This window comes from Bos indicus x Bos taurus, chromosome 27, assembly GCF_003369695.1.
Source record: "Bos indicus x Bos taurus breed Angus x Brahman F1 hybrid chromosome 27, Bos_hybrid_MaternalHap_v2.0, whole genome shotgun sequence".
In the NCBI taxonomy this organism is placed as follows: Eukaryota; Metazoa; Chordata; class Mammalia; order Artiodactyla; family Bovidae; genus Bos; species Bos indicus x Bos taurus.
The window spans coordinates 41,850,603-41,876,688 of NC_040102.1; the positions used below are offsets into that span (position 1 = coordinate 41,850,603).

General features: G+C 44.4%; 1 protein-coding gene across 2 annotated transcripts in view; it reads right to left on the reverse strand.

Annotated features, from left to right (window-relative positions):
- The window catches only part of LOC113885060 (ubiquitin-conjugating enzyme E2 E2), a 374,924-nt gene that overhangs the window by 62,593 nt on the left and 286,245 nt on the right, over window positions 1-26,086 (reverse strand). For both annotated transcript variants that reach the window (XM_027530187.1, XM_027530188.1), the window contains one exon: window positions 22,495-22,627. In XM_027530187.1, coding sequence (XP_027385988.1) covers window positions 22,495-22,627 — 133 coding nt within the window. The remainder of the gene's footprint in view (window positions 1-22,494; window positions 22,628-26,086) is intronic.

Sequence of the window (26,086 nt, forward strand, 5' to 3'; positions counted from 1 at the left end):
GTATCCTCGGAGGGTGACACTTGGTCACTGGACTAATCGTGGTGATCATTCTGAACTGTACAGAGATATCGAATCACTGTGTCGTGTGTTGGGAAGTAACACAGTGTTGTAGGTCCATTCTACTTCAGAACCAAACAGACTCAGAAAAAGGTCAGATTTGTGGGCAGAGAGGGGACAGGATGAAGGCAGTTAAAAGATACACAGTTTTAAGATAAACAAGCCGTGAAGGACAGGGCAGCCTGGCACGCTGCAGTCCTGGGGCTGCAAAGAATATGACATGACTCGGCAACCGAGCAACAGCAGCAAGGATGTGATGCTCAACGGGACAGGTGCAAAGAGCAGGGCTTACGTCACATCTGCAAGTGGCTAAGAGGGTAAATCCTAAGGGTTTATGGAAATAAAAACTTAATTTTTTAACAAAAAATGTTTCCTATTTAATTTTGGGTCTATATGAGATGATAAATATTCACTAAACTTACTGCGGTTAAAAAAAAAAAAAAAGAGGCAGGGACAGAGAGGTTAAAGAACTGGTAAGTGGTGGAGCCGGAATTTGAAAACTTTGTTGACCTAAAGTCCACGCTCTCCTGCTCAGCCTCAACACCTCTTTTATTATTTTTTAAACTTAATTCGGAGGCAACGACAGATTCACAGGCAGTTGTATGAAACAATACAGACAGATCACATACCTCCTCCCTACGTCCCCCCAGGGGTAACAATTCGCCTAAGGGCAGCGTCAAATCACAGGAAGCTGACCCCGACGCCGTCACTGACCTCCCCCAGGCATTCCAGCGTTACATGCACTCATGTAAATGTGTTTCTGTGGGCTTTATCACCTGTAGATTTGTGTGGCCGCCACCACCGTCAAGCAGAGAACAAACAGTCCATCACAAACGTCCTCTGTGAGACCCTTCAAGGTCCACGGTCACCCCTGCGTCCCTCCCTTCTGAATTCTCAACAACACGACTCTGCCCCTCATCTCTACAAATCTGTCACTTCAAGAACGCGTGATGAACGGAATCACACAGGGTGCTGCGTTCTGAAGCGGGGTTTTTTCAGCATAATGCTCTTGTGACCCATCTAAGTTACTGCATGTATCAGAGCTGGTTGTTTTTACCTTTGAGTCTACTCAACACTGCAAAACAATTTTGAAAGAATATATACAGTTTTGGGTGTGAGGACTCGGGCTGGAATCCTGACGTTGGACAGGTCAAGGTAGCATCTGGGGTTCAGTTTCCTCATGTGAAAAATGGGAAAATAACCAGCTACCCCCTTGGTCATCCTCTGTGATGACTGCGGTCTAAGGTCAGTCCTCCCCCGAGGCCAGGCCCCCGGCAGCAGGAGGGCCTGCTGCTCTGCACCCCTCCGGGATCTAAGGAGCATCGCAGCGTCGTGTGTTCGTGCAATAATCTCCCACCTCCTGAACTTTCAACATGTGGTCTCTGTCCCACCACAGACAACAGTCCACGCACAGACACACTGCTGTTCTGAACATGGCGGGAGGTCGTGTAGGAAAGAGTTGAGACAGAGAAGAAGCACTTCAGGAGGGTATTGAGTTGGCCAAAAAGTTAACTCAGGTTTCCGTGTGTGTGTGCACACTCAGTTGCTTCAGTCGTGTCCACTCTTTTTGACCCCCGCCAGGCTCCTCTGTCCATGGATGCTCCAGGCAAGAATACTGGAGTGGGTCGCCACGCCGTCCTCCAGGGGATCTTTCTGACCCAGGGGTCGAACCTGCATCTCCTGCATTGCAGGTGGATTCTTTACTCACTGAGCCACCTGGGGAGCAGCAAATAAAAAAACCTGAACAAAGTTTTTGGCCAACCCACTATTTCTGACCAGCAGATTCTACACATAATTTAGAAAACTACTGTAAAGAAAATAAACACCTCAGAGCTGGAAAGCTGATAATGACAGTAAAAATGATCAATTCAAATAAGACTTCAGTAATAACCTCTATTTTTAGCTTCCACTTTTCAAACATTTTTTTTGATCAGGAGATAAATAGCACTGTGATTTTACTGAGGAAGTCTGAGATCAGTGAGAAGCACATTCGTCCTAAAAAGACTTTTCCATGGAGACCCAGAGAGGAAATATTTGGAGCCTCTGTGCCATAAATCAGTGAGCCATATGAGGAAGATCCAAAAATAGCAGGGTTACCATCATTCAAGTGGGTGTTGGCCAGAGGCTGACCACGAAAGTGTTTATTTGAACAGCTTGTTACAGTACATTAAAAAATGTCCCTCCTTGACATCTCAAGTGCTCTTCTCTCAAAACCGACTCAAGAGCACTGTCCCAGCAATGAACACACCCTAAGACCAGAGTATCAGCGGCAACATCAAACCCGCAAAAACTCACTGTAAGTGAGGGGAACCACGTGTCGTTAAGACTAAAGTAATAAACAACAGCGAAACAAAACAAAAACCCTCCCACAGTTTAAAAAAGAACCTGGAAACAGATTCCACCTTGATAAGTGGCAGTAAGAGAATGAGAATGAAATATCAGTTAGAAACCTCGTGAAGATGACACCCATGTGGCGAACGACGCCACAGAGCATGTTCCATTTGCTTGTGGACCAGAGCAACTTTCTGAGCGCTTCAAGTACAATTTAAATGATTGGGAAAAAAATAAGAAACTTCATAGCATAGACACTGAAGTTTAAGAAAGTCTTTCTCAGTCCCTTTTAAGTATAGACGTGGAAACACGCTCGACTAGACCCTTTTCCCTGGCCTGCTCAGCAAGCTGGGGCTCCCTGGTCAGTTCCCAGGGCCCATTCCAACCACACAGCGATCGCCCACTCCAACCTCTGGCAAGACAGGATGCCCGTGAAGACTGGACTAGGGACCGGTCACTATACTCCTTCTGATAAGCATCCAGTGTGCACAGGACATTCAGGAGCACACGCCGCATCAGGCTCAGCCTGGTTCTTCGCGCGTGCGTGCTCTTTTCTGTTCGTGGCGCTCTCTCTCTTGCTGTGCTTCCTTTCCCCCCTTGTGTGGCCTCAACAGTGACCGTGTCTCTCTCGACCCGTTCTGCTGCCTCAAGCTTCAATGATGGTCTCTACTGGATCCCCCTTTATGGCAGGACTGCGTCACAGTGTAGATGGGGGTCACTGAGTGTGAGCTCATTCTCAGGATACAGGATTTTTCTGCAGAAATCTCACGTGCATGGGCTGATGGAGTGTTTTGCATTTGCTTCTTCGTGGGCTTATGAACGCAACACTAGTTTGAGAGCAGACTGTGTCGGGTTGCCCACAAAGTTCATTCGGGATTTCCCGAACCTGAACAAAGTTTTTGGTCAACCCAATATTGTTGTTATTGTTATTCACTCACTAAGTTGAGTCTGAGTCTTGTCACCTCATGGGCTATAACACTCCAGGCTCTTTTCTCCTCCAGTATCTCCCAGAGTTTGCTCAGATTCATGTCCATTGAGTTGGTGATGCCATCCAACCATCTCATCCTCTGTCCTCTTCTCCTCCTGCCCTCAATCTTGCCCAGCATCAGGGTCTTTTCCAGTGAGTCAGCTCTTCACATTGAGTGGTCAAAGTAATGGAGCTTCAGCTTCAGCAAAAGTCCTTCCAATGAATAATCAGGGTTGATTTCCATTAGAATCAACGGGTTTGATCTCCTTGCAGTCCCAAGGACTCGACTCAAAAGTCTTCTCTAGCACCCACAATTCAAAAGCATCAGTCCTTCGGTGCTCAGCCTTCTTTATGGTCTAACACTCACATCCATTCATGACTACTGGGATAAACGCAGCTTTGACTACAAGAACCTTTGTTGGCAAAGTGACGTCTTTGCTTTTGAAACCTCGTCTAGGTTTGTCATGGCTTTTCTTCCAAGGAGCAAGCGCCTTAATTTCATGGCTGCAATCACCGTCCACAATGATTTTGGAGCCTAAGAAAACAAAATATGTCACCACCTCCACTGTTTCCCCATCTATTTCCCATGAAGTGATGGGACCAGATGCCATGATCTTAGTTTTCTGAATGTTGAACTTTAAGCCAGCTTTTTCACTCTCCTCTTTCATCAGGAGGCTCTTAGATTCTCTTCAGTTTCTGCCATTAGAGTGGTTTCATCTGCATATCTCAGGCTGTTGATATTTCTCTAAGCAATCTTGATTTCAGCTTGTGATTCATGCAGCCCACCATTTCGCATGATGTATTCTGCAAAGAAGTTAAACAAGCACGGTGACAATACACAGCCTTGAATACTCCTTTCCCAATTTGGAACCAGTCCATTCTTTCATGCTGGTTCTAACGGTTGCTTCTCGACCTGCATACAGATTTCTCAGGAGGCAGGTAAAGTGGTCTGGTATTCCCATCTCTTTAGGAGTTTTCCACAGTTTGTTGTGATCCGCACAATCAAAGGTGTAAGTGTAGTCAATGAAGCAGAAGTAGATGTTTTTCTGGCATTTCCTTGCTTTCTCTGCTGATGCTACTGCTAAGTCATTTCAGTCGTGTCTGACTCTGTGCGACCCCATAGACTGCAGCCCACCAGGCTTCCCCGTCCCTGGGATTCTCCAGGCAAGAACACTGGAGTGAGTTGCCATTTCCTTCTCCAATGCATGAAAGTGAAAAGTGAAAGTGAAGTCGCTCAGTCGTGTCTGAATCAGCGACTGCAGCCCACCAGGCTCCTCTGTCCGTGGGATTTTCCAGGCAAGAGTACTGGAGTGGGGTGCCATTGCCTTCTCCCTTGCTTTCTCTATAATCCAACAGATGTTGGCAATTTGATCTCTGGTTCCTCTGCCTTTTCTAAACCCAGATTGTACATCTGGAAGTTCTCAGTTCACATACTTGCTGAAGCCTAGTTTGAAGGATTTTGAGTATAGCCTTACTAGCATGTCAAATGAGTGCAACTGCACAGCAGTCTGCACATTCTTTGGCACTGCCCTTCTTTGGGATTGGAATGATAACACTTACCTTTTCCAGTCCTGTGGCCACTACTGAGTTTTCGAAATTTGCTCACATACTGAGTGTAGCACTTTAACAGCACCATCTTTTAGAACTTGAAATAGCTCAGCTGGAATTCCGTCACCATCACCGGTTTTGCACACAGTAATGCTCGTGAGGCCCACTTGACTTCATACTCCAGGATGTCTGGCCCTAAGTGAGTGACCACACCGTCGTGGTCATCCAGGTCATTAAGACCTTTTTCGTGCAGTTCTGTGCATTTCTGCCACCTCTTCTTACTCTCCACTGCTTCAGTTAGGTCCTTACCATTCCTGTCCTGTATCGTGCCCATCCTTCACGAAATGTTCCCCTGATATGTCCAGTTTGCTTGGAGAGATCTCTAGTCTTTCCCACTCCGTTGTTTTCCTCTATTTCTTTGCATTGGTCACTTAAGAAGGCCTTCTTATCTCTCCCTCCTATTCTTTGGAACTCTGCATTCAGTTCGTATAACTTTCCCATTCTTCCTTGCCTTTCGCCTCTCTTCTTTTCTCAGCTATGTGTACAGTCTCCTCAGACGACCACTTTGCCTTCTTGCATTTTTTTCCCTTGGGATGGTTTCGGTCTCCGCCTCCTGTACAGTGTTGCACACCTCCATCTGTAGTTCTTTAGGTACTGTTGACCAGACCTAATCCCGAGTCTATTCATCGCTTCCACTGTATAATCATAAGGGATGTGAAGTAGGTCACACCTGAATGGCCTAGTGGTTTTCTGTACTTTTTTCAATTTAAGCCTGAATTTTGCAATAAAGAGCTGATTACCTGAGCTACAGTCATCAGATTTTGTTTTTGCTGACTGTATAGTTTCTCCATCTTTGGGTGCAAAGAATATAATCAATCTGATTTTGGTACTGACCATCTGGTGTGTCCATGTGTAGAGTCATCTCTTGTGTTGTTGGAAGATGGTATTTGCTATGACCAGTCATTCTCTTGGCAAAACTCTGTGAGCCTTTTCTCTGCTTCATTTTGTACTCCAAGGCCAAACTTGCGTGTTATTCTGGGTATCTCTTTGACTTTCTAGTTTTGCATTCATCCAATATTACATATACCAAAATATAAGGCAGGAAAGTTACCACTTGGTCAACTTATGTTCAAATAGAGGTTTCCACCCTCAAATCAGTTTTTTATAAAAGGAAAATACAGAAATTCAACAATACAGCAGCAATAGGATGCTTCGAGGAGTACAACTTAACCGTTCGAAGGCTTGAATTTGAATAGCCTTAGATGTCCACTGGCAGAAGAATGGATAAGGAAATTGTGGCACATATACATAATGGACTATTACTCAACTGTAAAAAGAACACATTTGAGTCAGTTCTAATGAGGTGGATAAAACAAGAGCCTATTATACAGAATGAAGGAAGTCAGAAAGAGAAATACCAAAACAGTATATTAATGCGTATATATGGCATTTAGAACGATGGTAATGATGACCCTATATGCAAGACAGCAAAGGAGACACAGATGCAGAGAACAGACTTTTGGACTCTGTGGGAGAAGGTGAGAAAATAGCATTGAAACATGTAAAATAGATGACCAGTGCAAGTTTGATGCATGAAGCAGGGCGCTCAAAGCTGGTGCTCTGGGACAACCCAGAGGGATGGGGTGGGAAGGGAAGTGGGAGGTGGGAGAGGGGTTCAAGACGGTAGGACACGTGTACACCCATGGCTGATTCATGTCAATGTACAGTAAAAACCACCACAATATTGTAAAGCAATTAGCCTCCAATTAAGTAAATTACTTAAATTAATTTAAATAAAATAAATTAATTAAAAAAGAGTATTGAAAAAAAGAAATACAGTCCTTTCAAACAGTTAGGAAAGTTTTTAAAAAGCTGAACACTTGAGTTTCCTACAAATGGGTTTTCATGGCTCAGACAAATTTTCCAGTCATATAGTCATATATGGATTCAAAAACTGCTGAATCCCAAATAGTTGAGAGGGAAGTGATCTAGTATCTAAACAGGAACTTATGCCCCAAATACCACTCACACATTCCCATGTTTTCATTCACTGAGCACATACGCAATACCTGAAGGTCCATTGAAAGCAGAACCTGAAGCTCTGAGTTAAATATTCCCACAAGGGGATCACCTCCCGCCTCCCAAATCAGAGAGTGGAACAGCTCTTCCTGGGGACCCTGAACTTAAAACCATTACGTGGGGCACTGTTGATCCAACAACACTTATTTATTAATTGGCACTGCAAAGAGAAGACATCATTTAACAAATGGCCAACGATCCTACACTTCTAAGACAAGATGATTCATTTCTGCTTTATAACTGCAGAAGTGTCTCATACATAATGACAGTTAATTGCGAAGCGTAACAGCTGAGATCCTTAATGGAGTCCACGTCGAGTGTGTCATCGATGACCGGCCATATGACAGTCGCTGTACAATTAGAGTGACATAAACATAAACGTAAGGAGAATGCAGCGCTTTGTGTTTGCTTTGCATTTTTTACAGGTCTCACATTACCGGAGGCAACTCCGTAAGATGTAGCCTGTTTACAGTTTTGCTAAGCGTAAAATGAAAGTGATATACAGACTTCTTTTATCCCTTGGAAAAGAAGTAATACATTTTATGTTTGCAGACATAGGAAGTGCCAGTTATTTATCTTAAGAGATTAATAATTCAACATTCATGCAACCAAAAACAAAGTATTCATCATCGCTAGCTGGAAGTGACAATTTGATTTTTCATATAGCCCACAACAGTCTAGAAGTGAACTGCATCTGAGCGCAGTCTAAACTGAAACAATGACTAATTCTGTTAATGATACAGTGAATTAACAGCAATTACAGAGTTGGCTGGATGCCTGAATGTTCAGCGAGTGCTACACGACAGACACTTTCCTCTGAAATCGGCAGAGTAGTCATAAATACCACAGAAGTTTCCAAAGTCTGTGTGTATTCTGGGGTGGGGTGGGGTAATGTTTGTGCCATAAAGTTAAAAAGCACAGCATGTATGTCACAGAAAATGCTGTCTACAGTTAGAATCATAAATTACAAGACGGCCAACGATGGGCCAGGCTCCACTGTAACCAGTGTGCACTCGTCACATAATGTGACCTTCATAATCACACTGTGAGGATGCTGTTACTATTATCCTCATTTTACAAATAAAGAAGCTTTATTTACAAATAAAGGCAGGTTCAGAGGAATTCAAGTGCTTCTAGTTGAAGTAATTCCAATTGTAAGTAAAAAATTTACAAGGAGGAAGGAAAACCAACCAATACAAATACACACAAGAAAACAATCCATACCTCAGAGATTTTAGGAAATAACAGAAAAAACCAGGAAGAGGATAAAGAAATTTATCTATGAATTCTAGATCTCAACAGTTTGACTTTAGACAGAAAAGTTAATGACACGGGGATTCAATAGCTTTTTCAGGTCAAGTTCTGATAGAGTGGGAATTCAGGTAAAGTGCTTTTAGCAAAGAGAAGAAATGCGACAGTCGTTATTATGGTTGTTCTTATTCTGTAAAATGACCTGCCATCGCTGTGAGATTACTGAAGGCGAGAAAAACCAAGTCTGTCAACAAAAGGTAAACAAACAATATTTTAGTATGACTTGACAACTGGCATTTAGATTTATCTAATTTTTGAAGCATTTGAGCTTCCCCACTCAGAATATTGCAGTGGGTATTCGTCAAACATCTGTGGAGAGCGGCTCCTGGTGTGCCGGGGAGCTCCCGACACGGGAGGTGGAGAGGCCTGCTGGAAGGCGGGGAGGCCGGGGGTCCCCAGCAGAGCAGGAGCCGGTCTCTCTGCAGCTCTGGTCGCAGCTGCGCCGGGATGACCGGGGTGCGGAGCGCTGGGCACAGGGCGGCCTCACCCTGGGCCTGTAAACTGGTCCCTCGAGGAACGAGTCCTCTACAGTCAGTGAGGCGGACTTACTTCAAGCTCTCAAAATGGGTGTTCTATGACCAACAGCGTGGAAGGCTTTTTGATATAATGTCTGAACACCTGGGCAAATTAAGAGTGAAATCAAGATATAGGCGACCCAGCAAAGAAGAGGGGCCGTGGAGGGACGGTGGGCAGCCCGCGCCACTGCGTGGAGCAGGCGCCGGGAGAGGGGCGGACACTGCAGCATCAGCCGCCCGAAACGGCTGAAAAACCGCGGCTGCCTCGGCCACCCCGGGGTCCTCCTGCCGACAGCTGGGGAAAGACTCCAAGGGCAACCATTCTTTTTTTTTTAGTTTTAGTTTTTAAATTGATGTACAGTTGATTTCTACTGTGTTAATTACTGTATATAACTAAGTGATTCAGTTACGGAAACATACATGCGTATTCTTATAATCTTTCCATTAAGGTTTATCACAGGGGAGAGTTCCCTGTGCTGTACAGTAGGGCCTGCGGCTGGTCAGTTCCATACAGAACAGATCACATCTACTAACCCCAACCTCCTGCTCCAAGAGGTGGTTCTTTAGTGACCTCTGTGTTGAGGCACCTCAGAAAGATGGAATATGCTTGTCCCCTTACCTCCTCACCCCCAAAAGAACACTGAGAACTGCCGCTTGTCGTAAATCATACGCCTGCCAATGCAGGAGACGTGAAGGACCGTGGGTTCCATTCCTGGGTTGGGAGGATCCCCTGGAGGAGGGCATGGCAACCCACTCCAGTGTTCCTGCCTGGAGAATCCCGTGGACAGAGGGGCCTGGCGGGCTGCAGTCCGTGGGGTCACAGAGAGTGAGACACGACTGAGCAACTTAGTGCAGCACTGCGAGGCTATTAGCATAGCTCTGCTGGCCTCCCTGGCGAGCACTGAGGAACCACTTAGTTTTACCGAAGGAATGTTTCATATTATAAGGGATTCTTTACATCTCACTCTTATCTAATGGTAACTAGTTCCTTGGACTGCAAAGAGATCCAACCAGTCCATCCTAAAGGAAACCAGTCCTGACTATCCACTGGAAGGATGGATGCTGAAGCTGAAGCTCCAATACTTTAGTCACCTGATGTGAAGAGCTGACTCACTGGAAAAGAGCAGTCTCAAGACTAGCCAGGCCAGGGTCAGAATCTCCGTGTAGAAAGGCGGTCAGTCTACCTACGTACATGCCTATGTATCCACACACGCATGTCTAAGTATGTGCGTATCTATGTATCTATCTACCCTCGGACCTATCCGTAATCCATCCTCCCATCTCTTCACCTATCGGAATCAATTTGATGTGCAACACTGCGTGCGTTTAAAGTGTGCAAAGTGTTACTTTGATTAATTTGTGTTCTGTAACACGACTGCTGATGAAGTAATTATTTATCAGCTGTGTAATTACAGTACAATATTATTGTTTATATTCATCATGGAGATGCATTAGATTTCTGCGGCTTATTTAGTCCTCATTACAGGTTTGAACCTTTAAACACCATTACTCTTACCCCTCCCCTCCGTCCTCTGGTGATCACCATCTTTCTGTTTTTCACACATTTAGTGTTTTTAGATTCCACATAGAAGTACTACCGTCATACAGCACTTGGCTTTGTCTGTCTGACTCATCTCACTTAGGACGATGTGCTCAATACTGTCACACACGGGAGGATATTTTTTTTTTCTCATGGCTGAAAAATAGTCCACTGTGTACATGTATCATATCTTTTTTATCCATTCATCTGCTGATGGGCATTTGGGCTGTATCTGTGTCCTGGTAACTGTGAACAGTGCCACAATAAAAATGAGGGTGCGTGCACCTTGCTGAATTCCTGTTTTCATTTCCTGTTGGTATACACTCAGAAGTGGAATTGTTAGATCCTGTGGTAAGTAAACCCGTTTTTAATTTTTTCGAGGAGCCTCCACAGTAGCTGGACCCGTCTTCACTTCGACCAACAGGGGCTGGGTCTCCTTTCACCACGTCCTCACCAGCACTTGTCTTGTCTGTTTCGTGACAGCCATTCTGACAGGTGAGAGGGCAGCTCACTGTGGCTGTGACTTCCATCCCGATGGTGCGTGAGGCTGAGCATCTTCTCATGTCCTGTTGGCCACCTGTATGTCTTCTTTGGAGAAATGTCTGTTGAGCTCTTCTGCCATTTTTCTATCATTTTTGTCGTTGTTGTTGAACTGACTGAATGTCAATAAAGAATCTGCCTGCAACGCTGGAGACCTGGGTTCGATTCTCAGGTTGGGAAGATCCCCTGGAGAAGAGAATGGCTACCCACTCCAGGATTCTTGCCTGGAGAATTCCATAGACAGAGGAGGCTGGTGGGCTACAGTCCATGGGGTCACAAAGTCAGACACAACCGAGCAACTAACATTTTCACTTTCACTTCATACATTTTAGATACTAACCTCTTGCCAATGTATGCTTTGCAGAGACAGTTTTCATTTCGTAGGCTGTCTTTTCATTCTGTTACTTGTCTGCTGGGCTGGAGCTTGCGGATTTGATGTGCTGCCATTTTTTATTTTCGTTATTGTTTGTGGCTTTGGTGTCGTGCCCCTCCCCCCAAATTATTGCCAAAACCCGTAAGGAAGAGCTTCTTCCCTGTTTTTTCTACAAGTACTAGGGTTGTTATAGTTCAGTTGCTGAGTCATGTCTGACTCTGATCCCATGGACTGCAGCACGCCAAGCTTCCCTGTCCTTCACGACCGCCCAAAATTTGCTCAAATTCATGTCCATTGAGTCGGTGATGCCATCCAACCATCTCATCCTCTGTCGTCCCCTTCTCCTCCTGCCTTCAATCTTTCCCAGCATCAGGGTCTTTTCCAGTGAGTCAGGTCTTCGCATCAGGTGGCCGAAGCATTGGCACTTCAGCTTCAGCATCAGTCCTTCCAATGAATATTCAGGGTTGATTTCCTTTAGGATGGACTGGTTGGATGTCCTTGCATTCCAAGGGACTCTCAAGTTTTAGGGTATCAGGTCTTATGTTTAAGTCTTTGATCCATTTTGAGTTGATTTTTCCGAGTGGTGTGAGATAGGGGTCTTATTTCATTGTTCCGTGCGAGTTTCTAGTTTTCCCAGCACCATTTGCTGAAGAGGTTTTCCTTTCCCTATTGGGTCTTCTTGGATCCCTTGTTGAAATGTCAGCAGATCATATAGTTCTGGGATCTCTAGTCTGTTCCGCTAGTACATGTGCCTAGTCTGCACCACTACCTGTTTTTATTACTATGACTTTATAGTGTAGTTGGAAGTCCAGGAGCACAAGGACTCCAGTTTTGTTCTTTCTTGACTATTCAGGATCTTTCATGGTTCTTCCCAAATTTTAGGATTGTTCTTTCTATTTCTGTGAAGAATGTCTTTGTCATTTTAATGGGGATTGCACTGAATCTGCAGATGGCTTTGGGTAGTATGGGCATTTTATCAATATTATTTCTTCTGACCCACAAACACGAGACGTCCTTCCAATTGTTCGTCTTCTACAATTTCTTTCAGCAGATTCTGCAGTTTTCACTGTACTGATCTTTCACTCCTTGGATAAATTCATTCGTTATTTCACTGTTTTTTATGCTGTTGGGAATGGGATGGTTTTGTTTCTTTTTCAGATGCTTCATCGTTAGTGTGAAGGAATACAATTGATTTCTGTGTGTTGATTTTGTATCCTGCCACTTTACTGAAATCATTAATAAATTCCAACAGTTTTTTGACTAATTCTTTGGGGTTTTCTCTATACAGGTTCATATCATCAGAAAACAAAAGCTATACTTCTTCCATCCTGATCTGCACAGCTTTATCTCTTCGTGCTGCCTAACTGCTCTGGCTGGGACTTCTATTGGTGCCACGCTGAAGAAGAGCACTGAGGGTGGCCTCCTTGCCTTGTGCATGACCATAAAGGAGACACTGTCGGTTTCTCTCCATTGAGTATAATACTACCTGTGGGCCTGTGGTATACGGCCTTTATTGTGTTGAGGTATGTTCCGTCTGCATCCAGCAAACGACTTCTCCTTTAGCTTCAGTTCGGTTCAGTTCAGTCACTCAGTCGCGTCCGACTCTTTGCGACCCTATGAATCGCAGCACGCCGGGCCTCCCTGTCCATCACCAACTCCCGGAGTTCACCCAGACTCATGTCCATTGAGTCAGTGATGCCATCCAGCCATCTCATCCACTGTCTCCCCTTCTCCTCCTGCCCTCAGCATCCAGCCGTCTCACCCTGTCTCCCCTTCTCCTCCACCCTCAGCATCCAGCCGTCTCACCCCGTCTCCCCTTCTCCTCCTGCCCTCAGCATCCAGCCGTCTCACCCTGTCTCCCCTTCTCCTCCTGCCCTCAGCATCCAGCCATCTCACCGTCTCCCCTTCTCCTCCACCCTCAGCATCCAGCCGTCTCACCCTCTGTCTCCCCTTCTCCTCTGCCCTCAGCATCAGAGATCAGTATTTACTGCTCAACACAGAATTATGACCTCAGGGCCTGCTGGTTAGGAACCCACTGGTGAAGAGCCTCTGGTGCCTTTGGCAAACTGGAACACTGGCGCTCAACACCTCTCCACAGTGCCCTTTCCTGCTTGTGTCACTTCCTTCATCCCCTTCCCAGAACCCGATTTAGAGGATGATCTAATATCATGAATTTATACCACAGTGTGAATTCTAAGAGCAAGTGTTCCTTCTTGCAAGGATTTAGGCAATTAACATCTGCCTGTAATTGGGGAAAGTTCAGTTTGGAACTGGCTTTGGACTCCAGCTCCGCTGTCCACCTCCTGCGTGGCCTGTGTGCACGCGCTCTCCAAGGGCTGCAGCGTTCTGACCGATGAGAGTGGGGCGGGGCCGGGGCGAGTGCTGTCTCTGTGGCAAAGCTGCAAGGATTAAGTTAGGCATACGCTTTCACTGTATGTATGTATGTATGCATGTATACTGTATGTATGTATACTGTATGTATACTGTATGTATGCATATATTTCCACTGTATGTGTGTATGTATACTGTATGTATGTATGTATGTATACTGTATGCATGTATACTGTATGTATGTATGTATGTATGTATGTATACATACTGTGTGTATGTATGTATGTATACTGTATGTGTGTACATATGTATACTGTATGTATGCATACATTTTCACTATGTATGTATACTGTATGTATGTATACTGTATGCATGTATACTGTATGCATGCATGTATGTATACATACTGTATGTGTATGTATGTATACTGTATGTGTGTGTACATATGTATACTGTATGTATGCATACATTTCCACTATGTATGTATGTATACTGTATGTATGTATGTATGTATACTGTATGCATGTACACTGTATGTATGCATGTATACTGTATGTATGTATACATACTGTATGTGTGTATGTATGTATGTATACTGTATGTATGTATGTATGTATACTGTATGTATGTATGTATGTATACATACTGTATGCACGTACACTGTATGTATGTGTGTATACTGTATGTATGTATACATACTGTATGTGTGTATGTATGTATACTGTATGTATGCATGTTTTCAGTATGTATGTATACTGTGTATGTATACTGCATGTATGTATGTATACTGTATGTATGTATACATACTGTGTGTGTGTATGTATGTATACTGTATGTATGTATACTGTATGTATGCATACGTTTTCACTATGTATGTATGTATGTATACTGTATGTATGTATATATGTATGTATACTGTGTGTATGTATACTGTGTGTATGCATACGTTTTCACTGTATGTATGTATACTGTATGTATGCATGCATGTATACTGTATGTATGTATACTGTGTGTATGCATACGTTTTCACTATGTATGTATACTGTATGTATGTATGTATACTGTATGCATGTATACATACTGTATGTATGTACGTATGTATACTGTATGTGTGTATGTACATATGTATACTGTATGTATGCATACATTTTCACTATGTATGTATGTATACTATATGTATGTATGTATGTATGTACGTATGTATACTGTATGTATGTATACTGTATGTATGCATACGTTTTCACTGTATGCCTACTGCATCACCAGGCATTGCTCTGGATGCTGGGAATACAGCTGTGTGCTGTGCTTATGTCTGACTCTTTGCAGCCCCATGGACCATAGCCCGCCAGGCTCCTCTGTCCATGGGATTCTCCAGGCAAGAAAACTGGAGGGGGTTGCCATGCCCTCCTCCAGGGGACTTTCCCAACCCAAGGATCAAACCCAGGTCTCCCACATTGCAGGCGGATTCTTTACCAGCTGAGCCACTAGGGAAGCCCCAGAATACTGGAGTGGGTAGTCTTTCTCTTCTCCAGGGGATCTTCCTGACCCCGGAATCAAACCCAGGTCTCCCGTATTGTAGGTGGATTCTTTTATCGTCTGAGCCACCAGAGAAGCAACATAAATATAGAGCTGACCCTGTGTCCATGGAGCTCACACGCTAACTAGAGAAAGGGAAGCATAACCAACTCAGAGAAATGCAGGATGCTGGGGGAAGAAGTGCTATGGAGAAAAGTCAAGTTTGGTGGTGGGGCGCTCAGGAGCGAAAGGTGCTCAGGAGTTGTCACTCGAGACTCCCCTGGAAAGGTGACACTTGAGCAGACGCCTGCAGGGAAGAAGGGAGTGGACCATGAGGATTTCTGGGCAGACAAAGCAGGTGGAAGGAAGGGCAAACGTCACCACTCCATGGAAGGAGACCGCTTGGAGTCTCTGAGTCAAGACAGACAGCTGGTGACTTCAGTGAGATTCTGGAAGGCTCGGCGTGCTTTTACTTGGTGAGGTGAGAATCACGGGAAGGTTTTAGGCGAAGAATGGACATCTTCTGACTTTCATTATAACAGGACCGTGTGGTACCCGGGCAGGCACCAAGGAAGGGCAGGGCCGGACCAGGGGGATCAGACGGGAGCCTCCCCAGCGAGCCAGGCAGGGGAGCAGCTGGTGGCGGCCAAGGCTGGAGGACCACTGGAAAGCGTGTTCCTAGACGGGAGGAGTCTGGGTTTCTTGTGAGCATTTATTTTGAGCCGGTGAGACTGGATCTGGCTAGGCTGTGTGAGAGAGTCAAGGAGGACCTCAAGCTTTTTTGCTTTAGCAACTAGAAAAGTCGGTTTCCATTCATTGAGGGGAGGGCCCTGGGGGACCGGGCTGGGCAGGAGTGGGCAGGGCGTTTAATGATGAGCTTGCTGCGGGAGCTGACTGTTGGGTGCTCAACTGCACGTGTCAGACAGGCAGTGCAGTCTGGTTGCAAGCTCCTGACCCGTGTCTGGGCTTTACATGAACGTAGGAACTCAGTCAAAAACAGGTGCATTCAGAAAATCCTCTGAATAAACACAGGTGAGAAGAGAAATCACAAATTTTGTGATTTAAAAGTGGAAATTTAAAAGTCAGTAAACTGAATAATAAAAATAGGATGTACCAAAACATGTAGGATATAGAAAAGACCATGCTTACTGGGGATAATAGTCTTAAATATATATTGGTATATTGCTGAAAATAGCTTAAAAAACACCCATGGCTGATTCATGTCCATGTATGGCAAAAACCACCATAATATTGTAAAGCAATTAGTCTCCAATTAAAAAAAAATCAGTAATCTATCCATTTTAAGAACTTAGGAAAAGACACAAATTAAATCCTTTCAAAAAGGAAAAGGAAAAAGATCATGAAAATGAAAGTAGAGAGCACAGACGAACGAAATAAAACATAAACATATAAAAGGAGAAACGAACACCTGTGCTTCCCCTGAAAGGTCTAATAGAATCCCCAGTAATGCTGATCAAAAGGCAAAGAGCGAAAAGAGCAGTTCTAACGTCGGAAAGTTTAAAAGGGGAAAAAGGTCTACACATTTAAAAAATAAGATGGTATTATGATCTTCATGCCAAGCACTTGAAAGTATAAATAAAAGGACACATTTCTTTAAAAAAAAACAAGACTTAGAGAAACGAAATGAAGCAGACAGTCTGTTAGTGCCCCAGCGCGGGGAGCAGCGACCAGGGCGGGGCTAGTGGGGGACCTCCGACTTGCTGGTGCTGCTCAGTTTCTTGACTGGGGTTATAGTTACACAAATGCTTTTCTTTGTGAATATTTATCAGTTTCCACACCTATAATTTGTGCTGTTTGTGTACGTATATTGTATAGAATTAAACATTTCTCTAAAAATTATGTAAAAAAAAACAAAACAAAACAAATGAGCACTTGCACGGCACTTCAAGGCAGCTGGGTGTCCTCTCTCTAAGATCACAGAGAGTGAGCAGGAGCGGTTTTACACAGTGAACCACAGCATCCTCTGAAGGTGCCGGGAGACGCTTGTCAGCTTTCTTCTTTGAGCACAGCAGCAATGACAATGAAAACAAGAGATAACGATACCCGGGTTAGAATAGAACTATGGGGAACTTCAGTTACAGAGCGCTCGCTGGCTTTCAGATGCTGGGTATTGCTGCTTCCTGGGTAACCAGTTAGCTACGTTATTCATCATTAGCCTTGACTTACAATTTAAGGTTGAAATATTAATATGATGAGGATAATAAAATGAAAATGTTGAAACTCTGAGGACCTAAATGATCTATTTCATTGTATGAAAGCAAGGAATACCTTTCCTATTAGCTGAGAAAAGTCAGCAAACCATAGTAAATTTTATAAAACCAAAATCAAACCATAAAACAGACAAGACACTCTGAAATGATCTCTAAGTTAAGATTTATTTAAAAATGTATTTGATGCAATTTGTAATGGAAGAACAAACTATATTTAAAAGTTTTTAGATAGTATTAGTATTGAAGAGTTTTTTTCTCACACAGACAATGTATGCCTGTAGTTTTTCTGTTTATTCTTTTAAACATGCTAGGTACAAATTTTATCATTCCGTTCTGGAAAACATCCACCAACAGATACTGTGCTGCCCTTCCCAAGAGAACAGTGCTTTCCAGTAAGAGACAAGAGCATCAGACAGTGCATTTCCCTGGGGGACAGGTGGCCTGAGACACCCTGATGAAGGAACAGCGGGCGTGTCCGCGCCTCCTGTCGGCCCACTCTTAGGTCTGTATGGAAGGCCCACTTATTTTTTCAAAGGTCCACAGAGAGACAGAAAAAGCCAAATTATGAATAGGCTATGTCTGTGTGTTTCTCCTGTAAAACACAGACCTGAGCTGCTAAAGCGAGGAAGACTCCTCACCCTTAGGCTGCGCGTCACCGGCGTCTCCAAGGCAGGAGCTGCCAGACACAGTGTGCTGCGATCTTTCCAAGGGCTTTTCAGCAAAAAGAATGATGCATGCATATAATACATTCCGTTATTTCTCCTCTGAAATTTTCAAGTACACATTAAAATACTTACACATTAGACTATTCAGAAAGTGCTGGTTTTGAGCAGAGTAAAATTATCTATGACATGAATATTAAAAATGTTATCTCCAATAAGATATAAAACAGTTCCTACTTTACAAATAAGTAGATATCTGAATTATAACATTAAAATGTATGTCTACACTGAAGAAGAAATACAGTATTAAAAGACTGAGACATACTTGAGATTTATTATGCTTTTCTTTTTGGCTATATATACACTATTCCTGGATATAGTTTCACTAAGCAGATATTTTTTTCAGAGAAATAATCCTATCATTGGTGGTGAAGTATTCAGCTAAAGACTTGGCATTAGATACGGCTACTAGGGTCATGAAACAGACGCTGCAGATTTAGGAAGAGAGGCATGAACATACTGATGAAAGAAAATCAGCGTACTAAGACTTGTACTGAGACACAGCATTTGAAAGTACAACCAGGACTTGACTAATTTAAAACTGGTCATGTTTGCTGTTTAGTTGCGAGGTCACATCTGACTCTTTTGCAACCCCATGGACTGTCTGAAACCCACCAGGCTCCTCTGTCAATGGGATTTCCCAGGCAAGAATACTGCAGTGGGTTGCCATTTCCTTCTCCAAGTAAAACTAGAATATGAAGTGTAATAACATTACATACTTCATTAAACATTTGTTTTGCTTGCCTTATTAGAATTTTGGGGAATTCTGGAAGAAATGATTGGAATGATTCATCTGAAATCATGAAAAATTAGGTACTAGAATGTGGGATGTTCAAACTGATGAAGCTCTACTCCCCAAACGTTCCCACGGCAAGAAGGTACATCCACGTCACCCCAGTGACCTTTAAGTGATAAAGTTGAGCACTGAAGTATTTACAAGTTCTCAGTAACGATTCCCAGTCTGAGAGTTTGGGAAAAGGGACCTCAGGGATTCTGTCATGCTACAGGCATAAAGGTTCATTTTACGGTAGATACCTGATAACAAATAGATAGCCAATCAACCCACTCCAGTATTCTTGCCTGGGGAATCCCCTGGACAGAGGAGCCTGGGGGGCTACAGTCCATAGGGCCATGGGGTTGTCCGCGACTCAAGTGACTTAGCATGCACGCAGATGGGCAGTCAGATTTATTCGTGAGCCTCTGCTCTCTCTCACCATTTTCTCTGACAAGTACAGCTACCCTGGTTCACTCTTGAGGGTATCAGAAAATGTTACATAAATCCAAGCGTGTGCCTAAGGTTGTTGGAAAAAGAAAAAAGGATGAAGGCAACAGAGAAATAAAAGCCAGTGCGTGCATGCATGCTAAGTCACCTCAGTCCTGTCTGGCTTTCTGCAATCCAATGGACTAGAGCCTGCCAGGCTCCCCTGTCCGTGGGATTCTCCAGGAAGAAGACTGGAGTGGGCAGCCAAGCCCTCCTCCAGGGGATCTTCCCGACCCAGGTATCGAGCCCTCGTCTCTTATGTCTCCTGCACTGGCAGGCGGGTTCTTTACCACTAGCGCCACCTAAAGCAAGACTTAACCCCAGACATGGGCTGTTGAGAGCAATAGGAGACCTGAAAGGCCGGGCATGGCACTTCCGAATTATTAGTGAGTGAGTCCGTCTTAGTGAAAAGCTTTCAAGACACGTGCCAACTTTCCCCCTTCAAGTCATACTTCTGTCCACAAAATCTGACTTCTAAAACCGACAAATTAGCTGGTGACAATTTCTTTTAAAACTTCCTACAGGTTTCTAGTACCTGTGCACTTAAATGATGATCCAATACCCAAAGTTTGATTTTCCTTTGTCCTCATGGATTGTCTAAGCAGATTTATCCGCTGGAGGGATTTAATTTTTTTCTGGCAATCTTCTTGACAGGTTCCAGTTCAGCTGTTTGCTTTGAACACTCCCAGGAAAGGGAAGCCCTTTCTCAGAGGTAGAGCTATTCAGAAGCAGGCTGTCCCACGATGGGTCAGGTCTTCCCCCAAGGGAATCGAAATCTGCTTCCCTATGACTGATGCCCGCCCCTTCTATTTTTGTCCCATCCAGTCACCCAGAAGCCAGTCTAACACAACCCACGCCATGGACATCAAAGGACAGCTATCACATTCCTCCCAGGACCTATTTTTCCTAGTAAACATCTCCAGGGTAACTATGTATAATTCAGTGGAAAGGACATGGTCCCTAGAGGCCAAGTTCAGTAGATTCCTGGTTGCTTATTATTAGAAAACCTCTCTAAGCCTCATGTAAGTTCTCTCCTCTGTGAAAGGGAAAATCCCAGTCTTACTAGGGTATTTGGAGGAGGGACGGCTTGGCTCGCGGCTGCCCAATGCAGAGCTTGAGCCAGTGGAGAAACTGCAGACTGCTAACTCTTTCCCTCCCCAGCTTACTCCTGTGTGCCCTCCTAAAAACGAAGAGCTCGGAAGTGAATGAGGCGTTGTAGGCACTGCACGACGGGCTCAGAGTTCCAGAGACTGTGCTCCTAAGAGTATCTGCTTAAGGTCTCAGGACCTTGCAGTTCCCACAGAACTGTACTCAGTCAGAAGCCCACACATTATTACTTATATGGAAACAGAGCAAGCCTCCATTTCCTGTCCTGTATCAGGACCTCGCTCTGATTTTCAATGACATGCTCCCCACTGAGCTGTTTCCGTTCCATCCTGTTGGTTTTGGCCTTTCCTCCGAGCCCGTCAGAGACACCTTTTCAGAAATGGGACTGTCGGACCTACCTGCTTTCCCTCCTTGCTTTGTTTAATCGATGCACTTCTGTCCTGCAGAAGCTGGAAATGCCCACGCTTTTTCTGAGATGTATGTTTCATAGAACAGACTGTATCGGGCTCCCGAGCAGCACAACTGCCTCATCCGAGCCCCCGGATCCCCTGCCCATCGGCATCTCTGTTACTGAAGGGACTGCCCAGAAAGGCCCGCACGTCCCTGGCAGAGCGACAGGTATGCAGACGACTCGGGGGCTGGTGCAAAGAAGAGAAGGCCGCGCGGTCCCCACCCATTCAAAGGAGGAAATAAAGGTCAGCAGTACTGTGGCTTCACCACTGAAATGGACCAAACGCAGCCCTGGGGGGCCAGGGGCCACCGGCTGTGGCATCCTGGGTAAGATGTCCTGTGTGCCGTCCTGGCTTCAGTCCTGACAGTGTTAGGATATGCTGGGCAAGTTACCTAGTTTCTCTGCCTGCCTCTCCTATTTGGTAAAACGACAGTCATTACTTCTTGCATTGATACCAAAATAACAGCCAAGTCTCAGTGGAGAGGAAAGAAGAGAAGAAAAATAGAAAAGGGCATGGGAGGCAGGGAGGGGACCCTGGGACGTCACGGGGAAGGTGAAGGCCGAGCCTTGCTTTTTAAAGTGTTCACTCGAACCCACAACATTCAGAATTGAAGCCAGGTCAAATGAAAATTCTGTCTTGGTGGCCAACAGAGAGAGTCAGTGTTCTCTGGGTCTTTCCATTTCCAACGTGGAGAATGACTGCTATGCTTAAACCAGATAACCAGCAAGGACCTCCTGTAGAGCACAGGGAGCTCTGCTCAACATTCTGTGACAACATACATGGGACAAGAACTTGCAAACGAGTAGACACGAGTATGTGGATACCTGAATCACCTCGCTGCACACCTGAAACCAACACAATGTTGTCGACCAGCTGAGCGCCAGTCTAAGACAAAACATCTTCAGAACGGGGATGGATCTGAAGTCATCGCACGTCTTACTTACATGCAGCAGAAAGTAATGTGAAGATGCTTAAAGGGAATAATCGCATCCTAAGTGAATTCCATCACCCACCTCCTGACAACGCTGGGCTCTCGGACTTTCTTTAGTCGTTTATGTATGACTTTTCATCAGCCCGTCATTTTTATTAATGGACAAACACACATTCTCCCTTACTGAATTTTCCTGACACGACTGTTCGGTCTCTTCGTCTAACGTGTGTGCACACGCCTTCGTCTGACACATGTGCACTCCTGTGGGCAGCTGAGCTGCGGCGGCCCCAGGGCTCGGGGCTCCCGGCCGGCACCCAGGCCAGCTCCTGGAGGGGCTCCCTCAGCCCAGGCCATGCCTGGATCTCCAGGCCCCGGAGCTGGCACCAGCCCATCCCGTCTCCTGCTTCCACCATTAACAGGCTGTCTGATGTTACCTTAAAACATACACCACAAAAAAAGGCAATACGAGAAAGGATGAGAAGGAACAATGAGTTGCGCGTCAAAGGTTGGGGTTAGGGAAGACACAATCATTTTTCCATTTACATACAATCAGTCCTGGGAAGTTGTCTATGCTAACAGAACAGACATGCATCCCTAGGTGTGCATCCTGAAGAATATGTATATATATATAAAAATAAGCGATAATACATATAGCTAAAAATGGATGAATACATCATACTGACCTTGGGGGGTTTAAACGGATAGTCAGGTGAAAAGGTTATGTCAAGAAAGAACACCCCGCCTTCATAGACAGATCCTGGGGGTCCCAATATAGTTGACCTCCATTCATAAATGTTGTCTCCTTTGGGTCCAGCACTGAAATAAGACATACAAATGAAATGTGCTTAGAGATGATAGAAAGCTTGGAATTGTAAAAATATCTATTTATGATAACAACAAATTGAGCCATTCCATAGAAAACACACCAAAGTTAATAGGTCAATTCCAAATGAGGATTCACTTGTCAATATTGTCAGTATTCTATAAATGAAATATGTTGGTATTACTAAGTAATACAGAACCAAGAAGTTCCGTTTTGCCATTCATAACCTCAAACCCATGAAACAAAGGATTCCAAGGACCACAGACCAGAGCAAAATTTTTAAATTAATTTTTACTGGAGCAAAATGTTTAATAAAGCATAAAATTATTTCTGAGACCCTGAAAGGGTGGTATAAGGTCAAAGAGACAAATTTTCAAAGCTAGAAGGAACGCTAAAGAAAAAAAAAAATAGTCTAATGCTTTTGTTAACGAAAAGCACCAATGAGGGTGCTGGAGATCAGGAAATGGTCATCATTCACAAGACTCAGCTCAAGCATCACATCTGAATCTTCTTTTCTCACTCCACCCGAAGACTCCCTGCTAAGGTACCCAGCGTCCCGCTAGGGTGGTCTGTGGAAGACAGGATGCGTCATTTTGTTTTATACCTGTGCTTTGAAACTGTTTGCTTTTCCGTCCCTCTCTGGAAGTCCTCCAAGAACAGGTTCTGCCTTGTTCTTGGTACTCAGTAAGTAAGAGTTTGTCAGATGCTGCTGCTGGAATAGCAGCCAAGCGAGGGAAGTTTGGCTACCAGCGGCACACCTTGCTCCTAAGCTGCAGAGGGACTCCGGACGAGAAGAAGACCCACACGAGCCAACTGAACTGTCCCCATTCTTCCCGAGTAACAGAAGGCAAAGCGAGATTATAATTAAGCCCTCTAGTGTTCTTCCTGTCACACCGACCTCACAGTACATCAGCCAGAAATCCCCTCACACCCTGCAGCAAAGTGGGCAACCCTGTTAAGGTGCTTGAGAAGATTTTATTGCCAACAAAGATATGTCTTCTTTCATATTGTGAAATTAGTTCAAATCTACAACAATTTCATTGTTGAGCAGGAGACCAAAAAAGCATGAATCATTATCTATGACAATGGAGGAAGAATACATCAATACACTAGGGAAAAGACAGCCCCTTTAATAAACGGTGTTGGAAAAACTGGACACCGACATGCAAGAATCAGACTGGACTTTCTCACACCACTTATACCATTAAACTCACAATGGATTAAAGACTTAAATGTAAGCCCCAAGCCCATAAAACTCCGAGAAGAAAACAAATGCAGTACACTCTTTGACATCTGTCTTAGCAACAATTTTGGGGATGTGTCTCTCAGGCTAGGGGAACAAATGCAAAAATGAACAAATGGGATTGCTGCTGCTGCTGCTAAGTCGCTTCAGTCGTGTCCGACTCTGTGCCACCCCATAGACAGCAGTCCACCAGGCTCCCCCATCCCTGGGATTCTCCAGGCAAAAACACTGGAGTGGGCTGCCACTTCCTTCTCCAATGCATGAAAGTGAAAAGTGAAAGTGAAGTCGCTCTACATCAAACTAAACGAAAGCTACATCAAACTAGTTTTTGCAAGTGAAGGAAACTATCTTTGAAATGAAATGGCAGCCTACTGAATGGGAGAAGGTATTTGCAAATGACAAATTCGTTAAGGGGATAATATCCAGAGAACATGAAGAACTCATACATCTCAACACAAAAAAACATACAACCTATTAAGAGGTGGGCAGGGGACCCAAACAGACATTTCTCCAAAGAAGACATCCCAAGGCCAACAAGCTCAGGAAAAGCCGCTCAACATCACTAATCACAAAATGCAAATCAAAACCACAATGGGTATCGTCTCACACCCGTCAGAGCGGCAGTCATCAGAAAGACGGCAACTAACAGGTGTTGACAAGGACGTGAAGAGAGAAAGGGAACCTTCTGCACTCCTGGTGGGAATGTGAACTGGTGCGGCCGCTGTGGAAAACTGTGGAGGTTCCTCAGAAAACTGAAAGTAGAGCTACCGCACAGTCCAGCAATTTCACTTCTGGGTATGTATCCAAAGACATGGAGACAGTGATGTGAAAAGAATATGCATCCCAGCGTTCACTGCAGCGTTGCTCACAATGGCCAAGACACAAAAGCGACCTAAGTGCCCGTCAGTAGACGAATGGATGAAGAACATGTGGCGTTGTATTTTTTATATATATATATATATATATGCATTATATCTATGATATACATATGTATGTATTATATCTATGACATATATACGCATTATATCTATGACACATATATATGCATTATATGTATGACATATATATGCATTACATTTATGATATACATATATATTATATCTATGACATATATATGCATTATATCTATGACACATATACACGCATTGCATTGTGTCTATGACATGGGTTTCCCTGGCAGCTCAGGCTGTAAGGAATCTGCCTGCAATGCGGGAGACCCAGGTTTGGTCCCTGGGTTGGGAAAATCCCCTGGAGAAAGGAATGGCTCTCCACTCCAGTACTCCTGCCTGGGGAATTCCATGGACAGAGAAGCCTGGTGGGCTACAGTCCATGGGGTCCCAAAGAGTCAGACACGACTGAGCAACTAGCATTTCACTTCACTTCATCTACGGCATATATATATACATATGTTGGCCACGTAAGCAATGTTGCAGTGAACACTGGGATGCATATTCTTCTCAAATTACGGTTTTCATTTCTTTGGACACATACCCAGAAGATGTGCATATATATAAATAATAATATAGGGGCTTCCCAGGTGGTGCTAGTGCTAAAGAACCTGCCTGCAATGCATGAGACTAAGAGACATGGGTTGGATCCCTAGGTCAGGAAGATCTCCTGGAAGAAGGCATGGTGACCCACTCCAGTGTTCTTGCCTGGAGAATTCCAAGGACACAGGAGCCTGGCAGGGTATAGAGTCCATGGGTCACAAAGAGTTGGACAGGACTGAAACGAGTTAGTACACAGCACACACATAATACTAGTATATATCGTATAAAAATAAATGTATGTATTAAATATAGAAGAAGATATGGAATGTGTGTGTTTATATGTGTGTGTGTGTGTGTATAATATTACTGAGCCATATAGACGGCAATCTCGCCGTTCGGGACAGCACAGATGACCTCGAGGGCACGACGCTGAATGAAACAGGTCAGATGCAGAAAGACAAATGCCACAGGATCTCACCGACATGCAGCATCTCGAAAACAAAACCAAAGAACACGTGTTCGGAAACAGAACAGACTCACAGATACAGAGAGCAGACAGGTGGTTGCCAAATGGGAGGAAGGGTAGAGAGAGGGGCGGATGGTTAAGCGGGACAAAACTGCAGTGACAAGATAGATGAGTCACAGGTATGAGACGCACAGAGCGGGAAATACAGCCAGTAATCGCAGAATAGTTTCGTACGGTGACAGATGAAACGACG